This window comes from Hippoglossus hippoglossus, chromosome 24, assembly GCF_009819705.1.
Source record: "Hippoglossus hippoglossus isolate fHipHip1 chromosome 24, fHipHip1.pri, whole genome shotgun sequence".
In the NCBI taxonomy this organism is placed as follows: Eukaryota; Metazoa; Chordata; class Actinopteri; order Pleuronectiformes; family Pleuronectidae; genus Hippoglossus; species Hippoglossus hippoglossus.
The window spans coordinates 14,823,680-14,843,833 of record NC_047174.1 but is presented as its reverse complement, the minus strand read 5'-3'; the positions used below and the strand labels follow the sequence as shown (position 1 = coordinate 14,843,833).

Below are 20,154 nucleotides of genomic sequence, written 5' to 3'. Positions count from 1 at the left end.
GTGTCTCTGTGTCTCAAAATTATCCAGGATTCACCATAAAAACATAATTATTATGTCAAAATATTCGGAAAATAATCAAACAAGCAGCAACAAATTGCTTACGCAGATTATGTTTGGAGGATTTGATCTTTGTTGGAGGGATCTGACTGTGACTTTCCCAACCGTGTGTGTGTGTGTGTTCGTGCCTGGAGGTTGACATCTGGGTGCCATGTTGATGATTCTGGTCTTCTGGTCAGCAGAAATGTGCATGTTCAGAAGATGTCACATTCCCACAGTTCTTATCCTTGCGAAGGCGAAACTATCGACTTAACATTTGGAACAGCATGACTCTGCAGACGATCGGTGGCTGCAGATGTTTTTTAATGATTCTGAAAAAAGGTAAAAACTGGATCAAAACTCACAACATCAAATGACCCTATAGGTGCTTGGTTTAATTTTTCCTCAGGTATATTTTCAAAACACATGGTATTACTCTTATTTTCCTTATCAAATTGACATAGTGGAGAACACAGTTGTGTATGTGTTTTGTAAAAATGTAAAACATATAACATCCTCTAACATCGTATTATATAACCTATTTTAGGGGAACCTTATATGTCCATGCTGAGCTCCTCATATAGTCAAAGGCCACACAAATGGGAGCTCATAGTCCCATTTCGGCCACTTCTCTTTTACCAGCCCATCGTTGAAAAGCACTCTTTTAAGACTGTTTGGGATAAGTCCTCATCTCGTGTGCCCAGCTCCGTGGGAGAAAAGCGGCCTCAAGTGCCAGTGGTGAGGAGGTGCCGTATCTTCTTCACCAGAAAGCCCTGGGCAGTGGCCCTATAGACATAGAGAGTTGGGCGAGATGGGAAATCATGATTTGGAGTAAAACCACCTCCTTGGGGAACAGGGTGTCAGCAAGGATTGCGGTTCAAGCCCTGGCCCACACAGAACCACAAGGCCACCACAGAGACCCTACTTTCTACTGGATCACAGGCCTCAGGCCCCACTGGCCTCTCTGTAGATCATGTTACTAATCTACCAGTCCTGACCAATACCCAGTCAAATGGCGCTGGCCGCCCAACGAGATGCTGGGGCTTCGCCCTGCGACACAGCGACCAGAGAAAATCCAGCCCAGCTGGAGTCTTCTGGGAACAGGAGGGAAACAAGCACTTGAAAAAGGCAGGGAAGTAGGGGAAGGGTGGAGGGAGGGATGGATGGATGGAGAGCAGGAACAGCAAGTTAAAGGGTTGGTCAGGAGACAGAGAGCAGTGTGGTCGAGCGTGGTCACTCAACAGCTGGTACTTAGGAAGGTTCTCCTCCGGGAGAATCTGACCCAGAGGATCAAAGGCTTTGTGGTCATGTCGAGCTGGTCACTAAAGGACAGGAAATGCAGACTTTTTCCGAGGGAGGAAAAACACTGAAGCCACTCGGTGGGAGGTTTTGGTCGTTTATGGCACAACCATGTCGTTAAGAATCAAAACGGCACTCATCTCAAAACAGAGCGGACAACTGTGGGCTGCCATAACTACCTCAGTTATAGTCAGACAATTCCTTAACTGCAGACAAACTAGAGTCTATTGTTTCTATTGTCCTCTATAGCCATTTTCAGACATGAACTCCGGAGAATGTCCAAAGGAATGGTTCCAGACTTTTCTCTGGAGTTTGCGTGTCACAATAGAACAACACAACAAATGATTCTCCGCTCAGACGTGTTCACAACATCACAGCGTTCAGATGAGGGGCAGCGCAGCAGGGAGGACGCAGGACCTAATGTATACATTTTGCTTTTTTGTTGTTGTTTGGGTTTGTGTCACTTGCTCAAAGTGAATCTCCTGCTATGTTCTCACATGTCCTCATCCGGAGGTACATGTGTTGATGCAAAAGTCCAAGTGAAAGCCTCGGGATTACATGCAGACTTTCTCCGCCTGGCCCACTAGTATAAAGTCCTAGAAATTCAGAAGAATTCGATGTGAGAACATGAGTTAGGGTTGATGAGGCTTCTAATACGGGACAGATGCAAAAATTAAAAAAAAACAACACAAAGAAAACATATCTACGGGTGATTTGTTGCTGTTGTGAACGCGTCTGTGCAGAGAACCTCCCACTGTGTTGTGCATGTGTGAAAGGCAAACTCTGGGTAAACTCCGTAGCCAATCCTCCGGACTTTACCCACAGGTCATGTCTGAAAACGGCTGTACAGTCCCTCCGGAGAATGTCCGGAGATTATACAGAGTTCAGTGCATGTCTGAAAGCAGCTTATGTTTTTTTCAAACATGCATTTTAAACACTCACATGGAAGAGAGGACAGGGATGATGTGATCCACTTTAACGCTGATTTCCCCTCAACTGATCCTGTTTTATCATCATTAAGTGCAAGATGACTGCACAAGCTCTCCACGGCGAGGTGGCCGACCTTGGAGACACAGGCACGAAAGATGTTTGTTTGTATTTGCTCTTAGGCCACACCCTCACTGTCTGCATATCCAAGTCTGCCGCTTCTCCCTCTCTTCTTTCCTTTTGCTCTCCTCATCACTTTCGCTCACCCACTTCTCTCCTATCTATTTTCCTCTCTCAGCTTTTTGTTTCCCCTCCCTCACCTGCTTCTAATAGATAGATTCTTCTCAGATGAACTTTCTCTCCGCATGACTCCGTCTCCCTCCCTCGTGTCCCCCCACTCTTCCTCCTCCTCCTCCTCCTTCTATTTCAGAGACAACTCTTTTCTCTCTCTCTCTCTCTCCTACCCTCTGTCCCACTGTCAGTGTAATTCCATTGGTGTCAGACCTCCCAGGTGGGCCCAGACACAGGTAGATAGCTCCCGCGGTGGGGAGGCTTCTCTGCTGTCGGCTTCCTGACGCCTGACCTGCCCCCCCCCCCCCTCTCCCACACGCACACACACGGGCACACACACACACACACACACACACACACCTTGCCTCAGGGGGGTCAGTGTCATTGTTGACATTGGACACATGGTTGTCGTGGTGCAATATTAAATCTTCTCATTTGATTTGGACTGTAATTATGTCGTAAAAACAAACTGGCTGTGAAGCCGTGGCCCGCCAGTGTGATCTACTTTCATCAAGTGCAGACTGGCTTAATTATAGAGTGCGGCGTACACCCATCTTTCACTGGGCAGCTTTTCCTGCTGCTTCTTTAAGCCATCGCATTCTTTTATTGTGCGTTAATCACAAGGCAATTGGGCCGTTCACGATGGCTGGGGGTAGATTTTTAACACTGGTCTGGGCATACCCTGCATTTATGGAGGAAAAAAAAGTTTTACATGGCAATGGAATTCACCATATCTGTGGTGTACTTAATGATATGGTTTTCATAACGCAAGTATTCTAATGCAAAAAAATGTTTCTGAGAATAAAGGAAATTTCAAATTGAGCGTGTGCAGCTTAGACAAATAATCAGGTACAATAAATGACCAAATCTAATCAAAAGAAATCACACATGTGAACGACAAAACTTTTTTACCCAAGGGATTTTCTTCCTGTTCCATTATTTTAAGAGGGCGCCGTAAAGCACTGGAAGGAATAACAATCACGTATGAAGATCTATGAATTTTATGAGCAAATTATTTCCTCATCTGGCCGTGCCTTTTACAGCCACACATCTGAAATACATGTTTGTTTAGGCCGACTTTTGCCACATTTGCCGCATTGGCTAAGTCGAACCACATTCCACCTTCACATCTAGTCGCACAGGAGGATGCCAGATGCCAAATCACAGCATATGGCAAAATGTATATCAACTTTTTTTTCCTTTCCTTTTATGCTTCACATAATGTTTTTAAAGCCCTGCCTCACATCACTCAAACGATTTGGAAGTAGCTTATTCCATTTGTTCAAAAAATTCAAGGATAAAATTGATGGAGCATTGAGGATGGTTTTCTGATCGTCACTTCTTGCGAAAAAAAAAAACATTGGGTCCATCGAATCTGGAAAAGCCATCAAGAACAACTATTTCATCTTTTAATCAAGGAGCTGCAAAATCATCCTGATCACTTCCAAGGCTACTTGCACTTGCGCATCACATGTTATATCTCAAAATCATCTTCTGTTTATAAGATCTCATGATTGAAAGAGAAAACTGTTCATAAGGACAATCATTAAAATGATGAAAACCTAAAAATCACAATGTAAACCGTAACAGACAAAATCCAAATTGGGGAAGGTGGAGCTTTCTGAGAAAAAAACCAGGATACAATAATAATGTTGATGTCGAGGCTCAGTGGCCACCGGTTGGGGAGCATGAGCCGTGATGAGTGTGAGAGCGAGGGATAAAGGAAGGAGCCGTCTGGGGACTGACCCCTTTATGTCTTAATAGTCGAGCAGGAAAAGAGGGGAGACTATGAAAGCTGAAGGGTCACCGTGGGAGACCCCCTGCATTTTTGTCCCTCTCCACTGGTCTTTTATGATGGGTTCATCTGTGTTGTGACAGGTGTGTGAAGTGGCCACCTTACCAGAGGTAATTGCCATTTCTCTCCTGCGGGTCATTGTTTTGTCCCGATGCCTGAAAAGACCATTTAGAGAAAGGATTTTCAGTCGCAGATGACGACTCCGTATTTGGCCTCTTCTCTGGGGCCCAAGCTGGATTAAAAGTCACGATTGTAAAATATTCGGAAAAAATATCGGAACAGGGTCCATTAACGGTGTGGTGCTTTGTACATAAACACTGACAGCAAACACATCCTGCTGATGCTGCCGTGGCTTCACTGCAGAAACCATTATGGTGCCACTGAGGAGAGTCATAAAGGTGATTAACAGCAGCTTCTAATTAAAGATCAATGGAGAGTCTTTCGGAGGTGATTTGTTATATGAATTAGGATGCCCACTGTCCATTAATGACATCAGCAAATGTCACTGTAACAGATTGGATATTGATTCCCCCTTGTTTGAGCCACAGCTCAAACCAAACTATACATCAAGCCTGCCCAAGACGGTGGGGTTTGTTTATGAACACCTCTTAATTCTCAGCATGGGAAAAAGTGACTTTAAAAGCTTCCACCCCTCAACCCCCCAGATGTTTAGAGAATGTACAGCTTTTATTAATGTCTAAGTGGCTTGAGTAGATGATTCGGTGACACACATCTGATGCTTGAGTTGGATTTGAAAACCTGAAGTGCTGATTCATTAATAAGACATAGGATTAGTAATGCATCGCAGCAGGTGGAAGAGCAGAGTTTGACTTGAGTTCACATGACGTGCAATGTCTTTGCGAACCAAGTTCGTATTTGTCAAATGAGTTTTAAAATTAGTCTTCCATTAAAAACCTTACACACTGCAGCCGGAGTTTTATCAACTCTATTCAATCCAAAGACAAAATTATCCTGATCAAGTCCAAGGCTACTTAAGAATTTCAGTGGTGCAGTTCGATTTGCTATGGACACATTTTCATATTTGAGCCAATTCATCCTGAACCGCTCAAGTCACCTTAGACCAGGGGTGAAAAAAACAAATTGAACCCATTCTGAAATTGGACAATGTGGACACATGTTTGAGTGTGTAAATGTGAGTTCGTATTTTTAAACATGCAAACATTGTGGATTAATAGCAAAGACAAATTTATAGATTGACAGAGCACGTCCATTGCCATTTTGAGCCAGTGCACACAGCAGAGGCCTCATGGCTCCACATTACCACATTAAAGATATACGTTTGGAGTCAATGGATGCCATTTGTACTATTGAGGTTTATTTTCCATTTAAACATGGTGTAAACACAAGACTAGCATAATCTTACCATTAAAGCTCATTGCTATTGAAGTTGGAACAAAGATGGAGAAATCTGGCATGTTCCGTAGATACAAACTGCAGCTGTTGAGTTCAATCATTTGCTAGCACCAGAAACCTTGACTAGAACTTAACAGTAAAACAACCAGAGCAATTGGTCTTCAACTTTAACCATGCTTGGGCTGTGTCATCCTGCTGGACCCAACTCTTCTGTAGGGCTGGTTTTGTCCCTTCACCGCACTGGTCTGACCATAGCCAGCACTCCCAGCAGACTGCTTCACAGGTCGGCTTGGACGCTTATTGCGCCGAGGTGCTCCAGAGTCAATGGGGATGGTCTCAGCCTGCAGAGTACGGGGCTTAGCAGGATAGTTGTATCTTATCTGGTGTGAGTCCTGCCAGGAGTCCCTCCCCTTCTCAAAGCTGTCGGTGAAGTGAGAGAGGGTGCCTGGAGGATACCGGCCCATCCGGAACATGTAGTCTATCGAATAAGGATACACAACCCGTCCTCCACGAGGGACTGATGGGAGTTCACCATTAGGCACTGGTCCATCTGCAACAGCGACACCTGGAGGTGGTGGTGGGATGCCTCGCTCTTCCGTCTCAGATTCGTAGTTGCCATTCTCGTGGCTGGTCTCTGTGTGAGACAATTCACCTGCCTGGAACTGGGGAGGAGCAGGTGGACCCACATAGCTGGAGCCAAGTGCTTCAGGTTTACTGGAGGCAAAGCGGCGGGCACTGGGTCTTTCCTCAGAAGAAAAAGGACTGGGAGGTGCACCTGACCAGTTGATGTCTTGTTGATGTTTGTTCTGAACACCAGGCTGAGAGTACTTTGGCACTTTGCGTGAAGCAGTTTGCGGACGAGTTTTAGCAGCAGCAGCCCTCGCACCAGAATCTGTATATCCAGAGGAAGGCCCTTCCCAGCTGGAGCCGGCAGACGCCGGGTTTTCACGGTTACTGCTGCCATAGGCGGAGCCGGCATCAAAACCTGCAGGGAGCAAGAGAAATGAATACAAACTCACAAAACCAGCTGAAAAATTTGGAGGACAGGGATTTTACCTTTATTTGCAGGGTAGCTGTAACTTACACCAGTCAGCAGAACAAGGAGCAAAGCCCTACTAAAATAAAAAGACAAAGCATAAGTACAGCGACCAATCACATCTGTCAAAGCATCACAGACACAGTGACTTACCCTGAGCAGGCCCAAACAGCCATCATGGTGAATAAACAACTCTACAAACACTGTTCCTCTGTCAAAGGTTTATAAATGGAGCAGTGACCTACTCAGACCAATGAGAACGTGTCGTGTTGATGATGCACAGCTGCCATCAATCCCGAGGACGGTGGATCAATGAAGCCACAACTCCAACAGTGAGCGGGTGCGTTTGAGAAGTCCATTTGGCTTAGAAACCTTCCTAACTGAGTGAAATGATCCGGAACATTGTCTGCGGCCGCCATAATAAGAGCTCTTCGAATATTTTATCTCCTTTCGCATTGGAACCACTGCATCATCCTTTAGGTAAGAGATGGAGAAAATGTCATCCCCCAATTCATTGCAGCAGCAACATTTAAAGCGACTTAACATTGTAGTTGCACCTGGACGGTCACACGTGAATATAAAAACAAAAACAGAGCAGCTGTTTTGTTCTCATGACACGATCCAGAATCCTCACATGATGCTCTGAGCCCCGGATTTGTTCTCAGTCACATCTGTCTGGTGAACAACCAGCGAATTAAACGTATTGTTCACAATTGCATCATCAGAACTAAATACTAATGTAAAAGTTATTTCAATCCCTTGATTGCGGAATGCATGATATAAGGTTTTCTTCGCGTATATTCCTCACGTTATTGTTTCATCATTTCTTTTCCTGTTTGTTTTGTATTTTGTTTTCGATAAAATGTATTTTGTTACTTTCTGTGTAAATTGAGTCAGATTTCACGTCATTCCTTGACCGTGTGATGTTTTCCACTGAGGTCAGCGAACAGTGGTAAGGAAAGGAGGTTATTTTGACTCTCCAACCGCAGCCAGTGTATCAAAGCTGACTCAGTTGTCTCATTGTTGTCTGCCCATTGATAGTCGGGTATATTACATTACGCAATTTTATTTTCAGCCTAACTAAATCCTCCCTCGTCTGTGTTTTTGTTGCTCTGAACTATATCCTATTCTTATTTACCATACCTAGGCAAGATCCACGTACAAGCACTTCATTGTTCTTCTGAATGATCTACTGTTGGTCAAATACCTGCCCAGTTCTGTAATGCAGATGATGCAGATCATTTCAGCTCATCTTTAATTTAATTGTTCAACCGTTTGTTCATAAGGAGGAATAAAAAGTCACAGCAACAGCGAGATGTAATGTGCTGGCACGGGCCAAAAAGCCAAAAGAGGTCTGACATGTGGCTCCCCCGGGAGAGTAAACATTAGATCTCGGAAACCTTTTTAACTACGAACAAATGTAGTGAAATCATCTCTGTAAACCTTAAAACGACGAGTCCACGGTTTCTTGTCTCATTAGAAAATACTGATCGAACCCAAAACCTGAAGAGCATATCCTGAAAAACACTGGGTGAGAGATCTGAATGTGTCTGATGGTGGCACATCCCTTCATTAAAATCGTACTCCTCTATATACGCAGCTTGAGACCGTGCCAAATGTGCCGTGGCTCTGCATTGTGACGGTTTCCGGCACTTCACATGTGTATTTCCTGGCTTTCTAATCAGAATGCTATTTTGTATCTCAAAAGGGGCTCCATTCAGCCCAACATTAACAGCCCCTCGTCTGTGATAATGTGGATGCTTCGGGCCATAGGCCACCAGCTGCATCCACTTGTCAGTCTTTGGTACAGATGCCCTGTCTGTCTGCGGTGGCGAATGAAACTCGCGGACTAAATAGGCACTTATTGTGCAGGATGATTTTATGTACGCATTTTAATGTGCCTCATCCAATTCCTTAACATGGTTTAATTTTATCTGCTGACAGACATCTCCACGTTTAAGATGGCTTTAAACAGAAAGCTCCTGTCCCTCTTGTGATCCGTGCCTTTGAGTGGCCACTGAGACCGAATGGAAAGGCTGTATCAAACTTTGTATCAAACCCGAACACTCCGAGGCAATTTATCCAAATCTGCTGGATTTTCCGTGTGCTGTATTAGTTCCTCGTACAAATCAAATGAAGAGAACTCAATTATGATGGATCAATAATTCAGCATTCTCAATTATGCTTTAATTGTAAGAAGCAATATCATCCAATCTTATTGTGTGGATAGGTGTTTGTTGTTCTGCGGAGCTTTAGCTGATTGTTTATATGAGATTAGAGCTGTGTATCAGGGAAAAGATCAGGCAATGTCACAGAGCCTTGGATCGCCAGCAAGTGACACGTGCAGCGACACACTCCCGCACACACACACTCTTAATGACACAAACACATAACATAAAGCCAAATGCTGCCACTAAAATTTGCATGGTGCTCAGTAATGCATTAGTGAACATCACTTGGCAATCTGTTCATACGGGCTTAATTGGATTTTAATACCGCCTCTGATCTTGTTTTCTAATTAACGGCGGTGGCTGGCAACCAAGCAGAACCATGCACCCAGCAACACCTTTGATCCCGGCCATATGGAGTTCCTCCAAGCACGCCGGGGATGTAAAAATCCCTCACCTAGACACGGCGCACAACAGGCCCCCCGAATCAAAATGGATGGGGTGAGGAGAAAGAGGGAGGGTGGAGAATGGAGGAGTGTGGCAAGGAGTACTGAAGGAGGAGGAGGAGGAGGCGGAGGTGGCGGAGGTGGCGGCGGCGGCGGCACAAGGTGGCGGGTGGGGGTGGGCAGTGGCATGTGTCATCCACACATCCCGGCGGCATTGTTATTGATTAATTTCTCTCACGATCAGTTGTGATCACAGATACATAAAACATGAGAGGGGGGACTGAATGCCTGTACACCTTATCATCCCCGCTGCTTTTTCGACACCCCATTCCTTGCTATGGGGAAATGTCAATAGCTCTTCTAATCTCTTTACGTCTCCCCTTGTGGCCACTGCTTTATGCTTTTGATGAAGGGCTGCCAAAAAATCTGTCCCTTTTCCACCCTTGCTTTTCCTGTCTTGGCAGGAGTGTGGGTATTAAACTTAACATCGGCATAATCGCCCCGGCTCTCTTGCTGTTCGGATGTTTCTTAAGACCCAGTTTTTTAAAACTTAAAAAAGATTAGTTAGTATTAAGTCAGTTGGGGGCCTTGTTTCTGTATGCACAGACAATTTTTTAGAGGCTTGATGTGACATTGGCGTAATGACCCATCCTGCAACCTCAGCAGCACCGATTTTATGGGCAAAATATTATTATATTATATCTATATTTTAAGTGGAAGCGTCTAATTAATTAATTGTGAAATCGATACCAATGAAAATTCTGGCAGGAAAAAAATATATAATATTGAATATTGAGTATTTAATAACATCATATCAAATGAAATATGTTGTATCCTTTGTATTTCTTCCTCCTTCATGAATCAGTCAGAGCGGCTGGAACAGAAAGGAACGTGTGCTCTTTTTAACAGTCTTATCAACACTTCAGTATCTCATTAAATGACTAGTTCAACATTACATTTATTCGCTATCGAGTCAATTCAGTTCTATACCAAAACTAAATTGCCCTCAGTAAGCCCATATCTCTGCAAAAGCCCACAGTCCCCTTAAATGAAAACAAGGCTTACAGCTAAGGCCACATTACGCTTCTCAGCTACACATTGGTGGTGGTTACAGGCTTCTAGACCACACAGCCGCTGAAGAAAGCCGACAGCCCTATGAAGCCACATTTATATCCACTAGATCTAGATTTTTTATTGGGATCTGCAGAAAATTGCACACACTTATCAATGCCAACTCCCTAAATATGTGATGTGTAATTCTCTGACAAATCAAGCAAAATGTTGAAAATCTCACAATGTTAAAGAAAGAGAAAAAAATGGATAAATCCTGGATCCGTCCCCTGATCCTGATCCATCCCAGAATTTAAATGGTTCGTCCCTCGCATATACCATATCGTAAGTTTCCATGGGAATCCTACGGACTTAACAAACAAACCAACGCAGGTAAAAACATAACGTCCTTGGCGGAGGTGATCAGGTTACTGACAGCCGCCACAAATATAGGAAACGGGAAAACTGCAGATTTTGGCTACCAGCAAATCCAAATTTTAAGCTCAACAATTAATACATTTTTAAAAATCAATATAAAATGCAAAGTTTAAAACGAGCAGGTAGTGTATTCTCCAATGCACGCTGCTAAGGTACGTTACAGATACAGATTGCAGGTACAAATCCTTGAGGACCATACATAAACGTAAATACTGTAAATGAGTTAATGTGTCTGGGGAGGTTATGTCGTGTCAGGCAGCTGGACACAGTGAGTACGTCCTAACAAGTCATCTCAGCAGCCTCAACAGTTCCCCTGACAGCTGGGGAGGTCACCAGTGTATATCCTCCATGGATGGATAGAAGTTGGAAAGTGAGAGTAATGATGATACACAAAACAATATGTCAGTCATCCATGCATAGTGATTTTGGTTATTGCAGCAAGCTGCCATTTTACCGCTGTCTGGCGTAAAACTGCTCATTAACTATGCATATTAATTAAAAAAGCAGAGCGAATGGGACAAATTTTATATCGGAAACCGTTTGATTGACAACCGGGGGATGGTGTTTTGCGAAGGGTGTCAGATTCCCACAACACTGACGGTTACATTGTTTTGTGTTAAGTTTACATCCGCACGCTCAGTGTGAAACAGTATCATTAGACCAGAGCCTGTGATTCCTATAGCAACGTGTCTTCAACTGATGATCACTGCCGCAGCAGATCTGATTAAAGAGTGTTTAAGTCTGCACGGGCGCTCTCACGCTGCTGTTTGGCAAATCTCCGTCTTTAATTCACACTTGTGCAAAGAGGCACTTTGACATCAGATGGCCTTCTACAACAATGGCAAAGAAGAAGTCCTGAAAGTCCCTGCGAGTGATTGCGCCTGAGTAATGATGCCTTTTTACATGCATGTTTGTCCTTCACGGGGCAATTATTTGAACAATGTGTATGTACTCTTTTGAGGAGGATTGTGACATATTGTGCCCTGGCTAATGACTAGAAATGCATTAAGACCAAAGTGGGGTTTCTAATAAAGATGGTTGACAAGGCCCGAAGGCCTTCTCTTTGTTTTATATGGAGTGTTTCATTTAATGAAAAGAGAAATCCTTGCTCTCCCTAAATTATCAGTTGTCCTTCGACCTTAGCATGTCACAGACTTTCTCATCTTCCAACAAAGACACTTTCAAGCACATTGAACGGCGTGTTTGCACCTGTATGATTTTGGTGTCCTTTCTTTTAAAACTTAATGGATGAGGGAAATGGAGAGTGGCCTCAGCTGATGTTTGAAACATTGAAATGCTGATGACTGATTCAAAGCCTGTCATGTGAACACTGGTGAGCATCTCACGTATATATAAAAAAGTCAAAAGAAAAGCAAGTAGCAAGTTTTCACTGGAGAGATACAAAGATACAGTTTTCCAGTCTTCAGTTAAACACATTTTAGCATCATATACATTAATGTAATGTATTTTTTTTTCTATTTATCTTAACAGCTTTTTGTGTTCTTCTAATCTATTTATTTTCATATTTATTGTAGTTTTGTTCTAATATTTTACACCTTGTGTGTGTTATGTGCTTGACGCCTTGCAGCTGTAACACAATAATTTTCTATCTTAGTATATAGTACAAATATACCTTCCTACCTACCTACCTCCCTATCTATCTACACATCCCTCCCTCCCTTCCTCCTCCCTCCCTCCCTACAACTACCTACCTCTCTACCTATCGTAGATTAAGATAAACAGTAGTTAACATTGATCTCAGGGAGTATTTTTAGGACAACATGTGAGTGTGAAAGTACAGCCCTCTCGTGCAGTTTTACAGCACAGTGTGTAAGTCCTTTCTCATGTCAACTTGCCTGTGGCACAAAAGCTGCTCCACCAGTTTGTATGCCAGTGACACACACACAGACACACACAGGCCTGTTTGTCAAACTGTTATCACAGACAGAACGTATGACTTTATTTCAGCAGCATCTACACAAAGTTATTTTAATTGCAAAGGGGTTTTGGTAGTGTTTATTTAGTCTCACAGAAGCTGCTGATCCACTTAAACAGGACGCCGCTGAAACCACAAAAACATGGTCAAATGAATGGAGGAGCAAAGAAAGTGTGTATTTTCTGCATATGTTAAAATATGTATGCTTTTATTAAACAAGACAAGCTGTTATGACAAATAACCCCAAGTGGTTAAGTGATGACAACTTATTTTCCTCGTGATTAGAGACGCACAATATTTGATTGAAGTTTGTAAAAGGGATTGAAGACGAGGTCTAGATAAAGCAGAGTTGTCATCTCAGGGGATCAAGGTTTTAGCCTTAAAATGCTGGGGGCTGCTCTTTACAATAAATGGAATTAAAGCTGCACCTTTGAGTCGACTGGGCCCCTCAACGGCGAAGATCTGTTTTTAAATCAAGATAATAATTTGACCATAGCATGATAATTGAGATGAAACAGAGCAGATTTAAATTGATCCTGAGCTTAATCACAGAGAGCGAGGGAGAGATGAAAACACCCACAAAGGATCATCTTAAAATTTTGGCTGAAAGTAAATGTAGTGTACACGTTTTATCTGTACAGTATCTATGCATAGAGGAAATATGTGCTTGGCTGGGAGTCTAAGTTGAGGTCTAATTATGGGTTCCAAAGAATAGGAAAAAAAAATTCCATCTCCTCTTTTCTCACACACGTACAAATGTACAGTATGCATCATACACGCTGCAACGTCCACAGCAGGGTACACGCCCAGTGTACTTAGCCCAGGGTGATTTTGGCGCCGATACAGAAACCAAAAGACAAGTCACATCAGCGATGCGGAGCGTCCCTCAGGTCAAAAGCGATCAACATCAGTGGAGTGATACTGCGAGTTTTAGATGGAGGAGCAGTTTTGTTGAGGCGCTGGAATGAGCCACCTTGCTCAATCAACGTTATGAAACAGTGGGAGATAAACATTCTCTTGAATCCAAGTTTGATTTATAGTGTGTCTCTTCTTAATATCAGTGTGACTCAAACTGGAATTCCATGTTGTGTCCCTATCTGTCCTCCCATGATGAGATTCACGCAGTCAAGAGGATAATATATCTCTGAAAGTTAGTTTCAGTCATCAGTTACATGGAAATCATAAACAAGCGAGAGCCCAAAAATAGGGCAGTGGGCGTGATGTGTTATGGTTATGCTCGAGGACAGGAATACAGGTTGTCTCTTATGGCAGAGGACGGACGTTCAAAAGAACATGGTCAAGTCGGAACCCTTTGTCACACGACAACTCCCTTCTTTTCTGCCTGCCGTCAAAGAGGAGATTAAGTTGTCAAAATGTGGGACCTTGGTCCAGACGGGTCTTTTGAGTGGATATTCACTAGTCTGATCTCCGCCACTGCTAATAGACAGAGCTCAAAGGGGAGCAGGGAGAACAGAGGAGGGAGAGGGGTAAGAAGGCTTTAGGATCACTTTACCTGGATTCGGCAGTGTGGCGCTGGTGGATTAGTGCCCCGGGCCTCATGGCACGCTAGTCTGCAAACACCCCCATAACATTCTTCTGCAGGTACAAACACACATGTGCACACATGCTCATTTATGGCACAGTGGCCAGTAAACACACAACAACAGTTATGGCTCATTTTGCACATCCACATGTGGTTTGACCTCTGCCCCAAAATACCCCCATACTGCATAAATGCATTCTCATGTACGTGCAAACACACCAGCACATCTCCTCATGCTAAAACACACAAACAAATGCCCAGTGATCTCTGTGCTTTCACAGTATCTCAGGTCTGTGCAGCAGCAGCAGCAGCGCTAACCCAGATAAAGTAGCATCCGATATAACAACTATTCTTAATTCTTGAGGCTTATAAAACTTCTGCACTGATTTCCTGGCTCGCGTACAGTTGGGATGCCTCACACAAACTTTCTTCGACATCCTAGAAGCTTTCAGAAGTCTGTTCCTGGTCTGATACTACTCAGTAAGGTCACTCACTCATCCAGAACTGCAAAACCATAACCCATAAAGGAGAAAATACAGGTTGTTCTTGGCAGGGAGGAGAGAAACCCAACACAGCTCCATCCCTCTCTGCTGCCTCTGCCTGCACCCCCCTCCCCTCAGTCACTACCTGATGACTTCTCCATCCGTTTTAATTGGTAATTATTTTGCGGGGTTTAATGCCTTTATTCAGACTGTCAGTGTGGAGTCAGGAGAGGAGGATTAGGTGCCCCAGGGGGACGAGACACTGGCACGGCCAGGACAGCTCATTTTTACACGGGCAGGGGAGGAGGACAGCTCATCTTTGATCCGGTTGGGGCTTCGCAGGCCAGAGGGGTGACAGCTGCACTTTCTTTAGCCCACATTTGAATTTGAATTCTATCTTAGGATGCAGCGCGCCACGGACTTGGCAGGGCAGTGGGGTAATCTGCTCGGCACAAACGCCCGGGCCTTTTCTTCCTGTGTGCCCTCGCAGAGATTGGAGTAATTAAAGTTAAATGGAATGCATTAAAAACTCACTTGTGCCGAGGCTGTGGCGGCCGTGCCAACAGTGAATGGGCTGGGGCTGTCCTTTTACGCTACTCTAATCCTGCGGAATATATGTGTGCCCTGTGACTTTGATGCTACGCTACCAAAGCGTCGGAAACGGCTACCAGTGGCGCTACAACTGACTGCTGGCTTTCACCTCAGAAGAACATCTTGGAGAGCAAATTCAGCTGGATTCTGACATTGGCAGGAGGTTGGATGGAATCTGCTCGGGAAGGCTATTAGCACTTTCCAGACTCACATGTCACTCTCAAATTGCCACGCTCTGATGTACAGCCTATTTAAATGCCCACACACCGCCTTTCCTCTGACCTGTGGTAATATTTAGATTGAATCCCGACAAGCTGTCCACAGCAACGACTAACACAGAATCTTCAGGAGTTGCAGCCTACACATGTTCACAGGTACAACTCCGGAAGACACCTGGATGACCGAGAATCTTCACAGACAATACATAAAGAACTGGTGCTGTCAGTCATTCTACAAAAGGCTGGCCTATACATGCAGAGCAACTTACCATGCCAACAAATGCTGGCTCTCGACAAATGCAACTTTGCAGGAGAAAATGGCCACTCCTAGTCAGTTAGCCATCTTGACGTGGACAGTAATTGACGCAAAACACAAGCCTGCGTCAACATCGCCATAGGCTGGGAACCAGACCTGCTCTTCAAGGTGGATGTCAAAAGACTTCAGGCATCAGACACCAAGGTAATTGTTGCCATCTTTCATTTTAGAGGAATGTGGACAGAGACAAAGAAGGGCACGCAACAAAACTATCATCATAATGTTTCGCTGGCTTTGTGTGTGATCCCCGAGCCCTTCTAATGAGAGGAGATGGGACGGGGAGAAACACAGGGGTGGGGGGAGGATGGGAAAAAAGGGATAATTGTTTAGTGAAAACAGAAAATGCAGAAGACAGCAAGTGGCAAAGACCAAGATGTAAATCAGGGAGAGGAATATTCAGGCACGCCCACTTGGAAATAACCCCCAAAATCCATATCTCTAATTATCAAACAAATACATGTATCATTCAGTATCCAATCAGCAGACCTCACAAACAACTCTGTATCCAGAACAAGCAGAAGGAATAGGTCGAGGTAGCAAACAGTCATTATAGATGTTTCCCGGGTTTCAGAGAAAATGCCTACAGCCAAGAGCATGCACAAATTTGTCTGACAGCACTACATGATACACCAAATATTTCCCTTTAGGCCCGTGAGGGACCAGGTGTATAAACATGTCGGCCACCTAGTTTGACACTTCCATCTGACATTTGACATTGCATCATTACTTTTTCATACCAGACAATATTTTTGTCCAAAAGAAACACCAAACAAGACATGGCAAATATCTCAGAAATCTAAATTTGGTGTAGGGGGGGCATTCTTGACAGAGCACACAAAGTCTAAATGACTCTGACCTCTGCAGCTTCAAGATGTTGGTGTTTGAATGGCCTTTTCCTCACCACGAGCCTCCTGGTTACAGTAAACACCTGCTTGTTCTTTCACTGCTGTTTTGCTGTGACAGAAGTTAAAATCCAAGGTATTCCTTTATGATAAAGATCGAATCTTAGCATGTTATTTAACCAGGGTGCCCTTTATGTAGCAAGGTGGGAAGTAAGGCTGTGGAGGTCCGGGTGATGGACAAGAGCCAGAGTTTACCTCCTGTATCTGAAAGTTCAACTCATAGATTTAACAATAAATATATTCTTATGTACTGTATATCAATTACCTCTTCAAAAATGTCTTCCAAAAACCATTAAGCAAATCGGAAATACCCTGTATTTCTACTGAGATTGTTAACTGTTTGATTTGTAATAATCACTCCCTCACTCTCCCTTTATTTTCTACATGAGGAGCTGCTCAATTCATACACTTAGAAGAAGGTAGAAGACAGAATATTAAGACTAATGGTTTGCTAACTCGTTGCGATAATCAATTGTGACACATGGTGTAACTCATTGAGGATTTTCAACATGAGTCTGTCTCCTTTCTTGTTGCATGGAATATTTTGAATCAAGCAGCTAAATTGGATTTTGAAGACAGCTGATCTGACAGAGTCTTCAGGCAGATTAGATGAAAGACCAGTAAAGAATGGCGAGACAGACAGGCTGAACCCACAAACCAGACAGAGAGGTAGACGGGCAGACAGGCTGAGCGAGAAAGACACATGAACAGAGCAGGCAGACAGACAGCTGTCCCTGCCATGTGTTGTCCCAGGTTATCTGACAGATAGGTACACTTGTGCATCTGGACATTTCACCTGCGGGTCATGATTCAAGTGTATCCGCGACGCGTACATCCTTTCTTTATCTGCAAAATGAGGGGAAAGTGCCATGATTACAATCATACTTCTATTGTTTGTAATAAACAGAAGAGCTGGTGCTTCTGTGGAGGAGGGATTCAAGTACTCATTCACTTAAAAGTGAGAGGAATGCCTGAATAACTCATTTAAAAGCATCTGAATACCAGTATACAACCTTGGTTTATACTTTTGTGGATTTGATTAGTGGTGATTTGTCTATTCGCTGACAGACGTGAGATCTCGGTGAGATAAGGGGGGGGAAAGCCAAAGCTTTTGGCTTGGAAGCCCTATTATTCATGGGCAGCAGTTGAGTGTGTATTTCCATTAGATGTGTGAAGGCCCTTTAAGGTCTAAGAATGCACTTTAATAGATACCTGTCAAATGTAATTAACTATGTTTTTCCTATATCATACGCTTTCTCATCGCCTCCAGCCACTGGCTCCACAGTGCGTTTGTATATGAGTACACATGCATACTGTATGTGTGTCTGTGTGTGAGAGACAAGAGTCTGTCTCAGCGCCTTTTGCCACCCAGCGATTGGAGACAGTTTTAATTGCAGCATGACAACCACAAGAAAGGACCAGAAGCCCCATAAAAGCCAAAGCAAGCTGGCAGCTGTCCCACAGTGGAAAGCTAGCCATGCCATAATTACAGGTAAAAAGACCTCTAGCACTGTAGCTCAGCACCATGTTTATTTGACACCAATCATGCAACTATGCAGGTATCCCAACAATAACGTGCTCTGTCCCGACAGGACCGCGGTGCCTCTCAGAAAGACTTGGACATCACCGGCAATCAAGGAATGCCTTGTGGCTCGGAGTCTGAAGCCTCGTCAGAACATGAAAGTGAGCAGCGAGACCTTGATTTTAAAGAGCCCAGATGAATTTGCCAGCGCACGTTACATTGTTCCCCAGTCAGAGGGGGGGGGGGGGGGGGGGGGGGGCGTGCACGGCATCAATAATTCATTTTACAAGACTCACTTCTGCCTCCAGTGAGCAGGTCGACTTAAACGTTTTGATATCCACATCCAAGGGTGTAACAGGCCACATTAAAGACACATTAGCGAAGTAAGTGACACCTCATGCTGTGGAGGGAATTTAGTCTTTCCTCGGCTAAGGCAGAGCCAATCACCTGTGCTCATTCTACCAGCAGGTCTGCGCTGCACTGACGTCTTTTCTTTGTAGTTATGGAGTATTTAGTTTTGTATGAGCACAGGAGTGTTTAATGACTGTATGCATGATGGCACACACATTTAGCCAGGCCTTTGGGAGGAGCAAGGTTGCCTCTCAAAATGACAATGGGGGCAGAAACAGGACTCCTGGGTGATGAGCTCTGCGTGCTTTTTAAAGAAATGTCTCGCCGCTAGCTGGGGATCCCTTGCTTCGGCGTTTAGCTCATTCGAATCAGACCTCATCTACTAATTTTAAGCAATCACATTGGTATTCATGCCAATACATTTGCAACATAAATCACAAACATTGTAGAGACAGCATTGGTCTCTATTTGGAAATCCAGACCTCGGCACATAAATCTCACCTCTGTAAGTGCTTTACGAGAGCACAATGTGTGTTTTATGTGTTTTTTATGAGTGTGGAAAGGCCACATCTTGAATGACACTCTCTGCAACAGCCATTGGGGAGAAAAAAATAAAAAATAAAAAAAATTCCGCTTTACGGGCTCATTTTCTGTAACATATGCTCACTTTCCACTTAGAATGAGTTTGTGTAAAAATACAGAGCAATACAGGGTTTCCTGTCGCGGCTGCTCACCTCTTTAGTGGAGTTATTCATTCACCGGCTCCGTTATTTACTTGTATCCTAGCTGTGGTGATTTACTAGTTAGGTAATGACTGTCGAGGCAATTGGCTGCTAAAGTGGTGAACCGGGGCTCAAGTGAAGGGCAGTGTTTATCATGGTATTGACTTTCTGACGAGCGTGCCACAGACTCTTTTGTCACTGATAATGCTGGGCCACTTGAGTAGCTGGCCGAGGGATGTCACGTGACCCACAGGTCCATACTGTCCCCGTTATTATACTGTGCATTCCCATGCTCCCTGGAAGGTACCATCTCCCAGGTTGTGAAGTCGTTTTTTTTCCAATTTTGTGTATGTGTTCATGTGCTTTGTAGAAAAAATATGGAAAAGAAAACATGTTGTATTTATTTGTTTGGAGCAAGTAAACACCTCCTTCCATTATTTGCATGATAACAAAAAGCAAAGATAAAGGATCAGGTGTGACAGACATATCAATATTTTAAAACTCATTTCACTTGTCATTTGCAAACTCCAAATGACAAGTTCACATAAAAAGCTTCTATTTCAATTGTGTTAACTGATTTATGTGCGATGACGTCAGCAACTCGACAACTTCTGCACCGAAGATTTCTCGTACTTTCCGAGTTGTCGTTCTGACGACAAACACAAAAGCAGCTACATGTAATCCCAAAAGTCACAAAAAACAACAAAAAAA

General features: G+C 43.8%; 1 protein-coding gene across 1 annotated transcript; it reads right to left on the bottom strand.

The window, feature by feature from the left end:
• Positions 1-5,662: 5,662 nt before the first annotated feature.
• LOC117758424 lies at positions 5,663-6,941 on the bottom strand. Its single transcript, XM_034580086.1, has 4 exons — positions 6,912-6,941; positions 6,779-6,834; positions 5,821-6,707; positions 5,663-5,789 (listed from the first exon to the last, which is right to left on the bottom strand). The coding sequence occupies exons 1-3, from the start codon at positions 6,935-6,937 to the stop codon at positions 5,890-5,892; spliced, it is 900 nt and encodes a 299-aa protein (XP_034435977.1). The 5' UTR covers positions 6,938-6,941; the 3' UTR covers positions 5,663-5,789; positions 5,821-5,889.
• Between the last annotated feature and the right edge of the window lie 13,213 nt (positions 6,942-20,154).

Excerpts from the sequence above, each read along its gene's own strand:
- LOC117758424 (XM_034580086.1), bottom strand. The coding sequence starts at position 6,937 with ATGATGGCTGTTTGGGCCTGCTCAGG. Across the intron at positions 6,835-6,911 it reads GCTGTTTGGGCCTGCTCAGG|GGCTTTGCTCCTTGTTCTGC; the intron begins GTAAGTCACTGT and ends TTATTTTAGTAG. Across the intron at positions 6,708-6,778 it reads CAGCTACCCTGCAAATAAAG|GTTTTGATGCCGGCTCCGCC; the intron begins GTAAAATCCCTG and ends TGCTCCCTGCAG.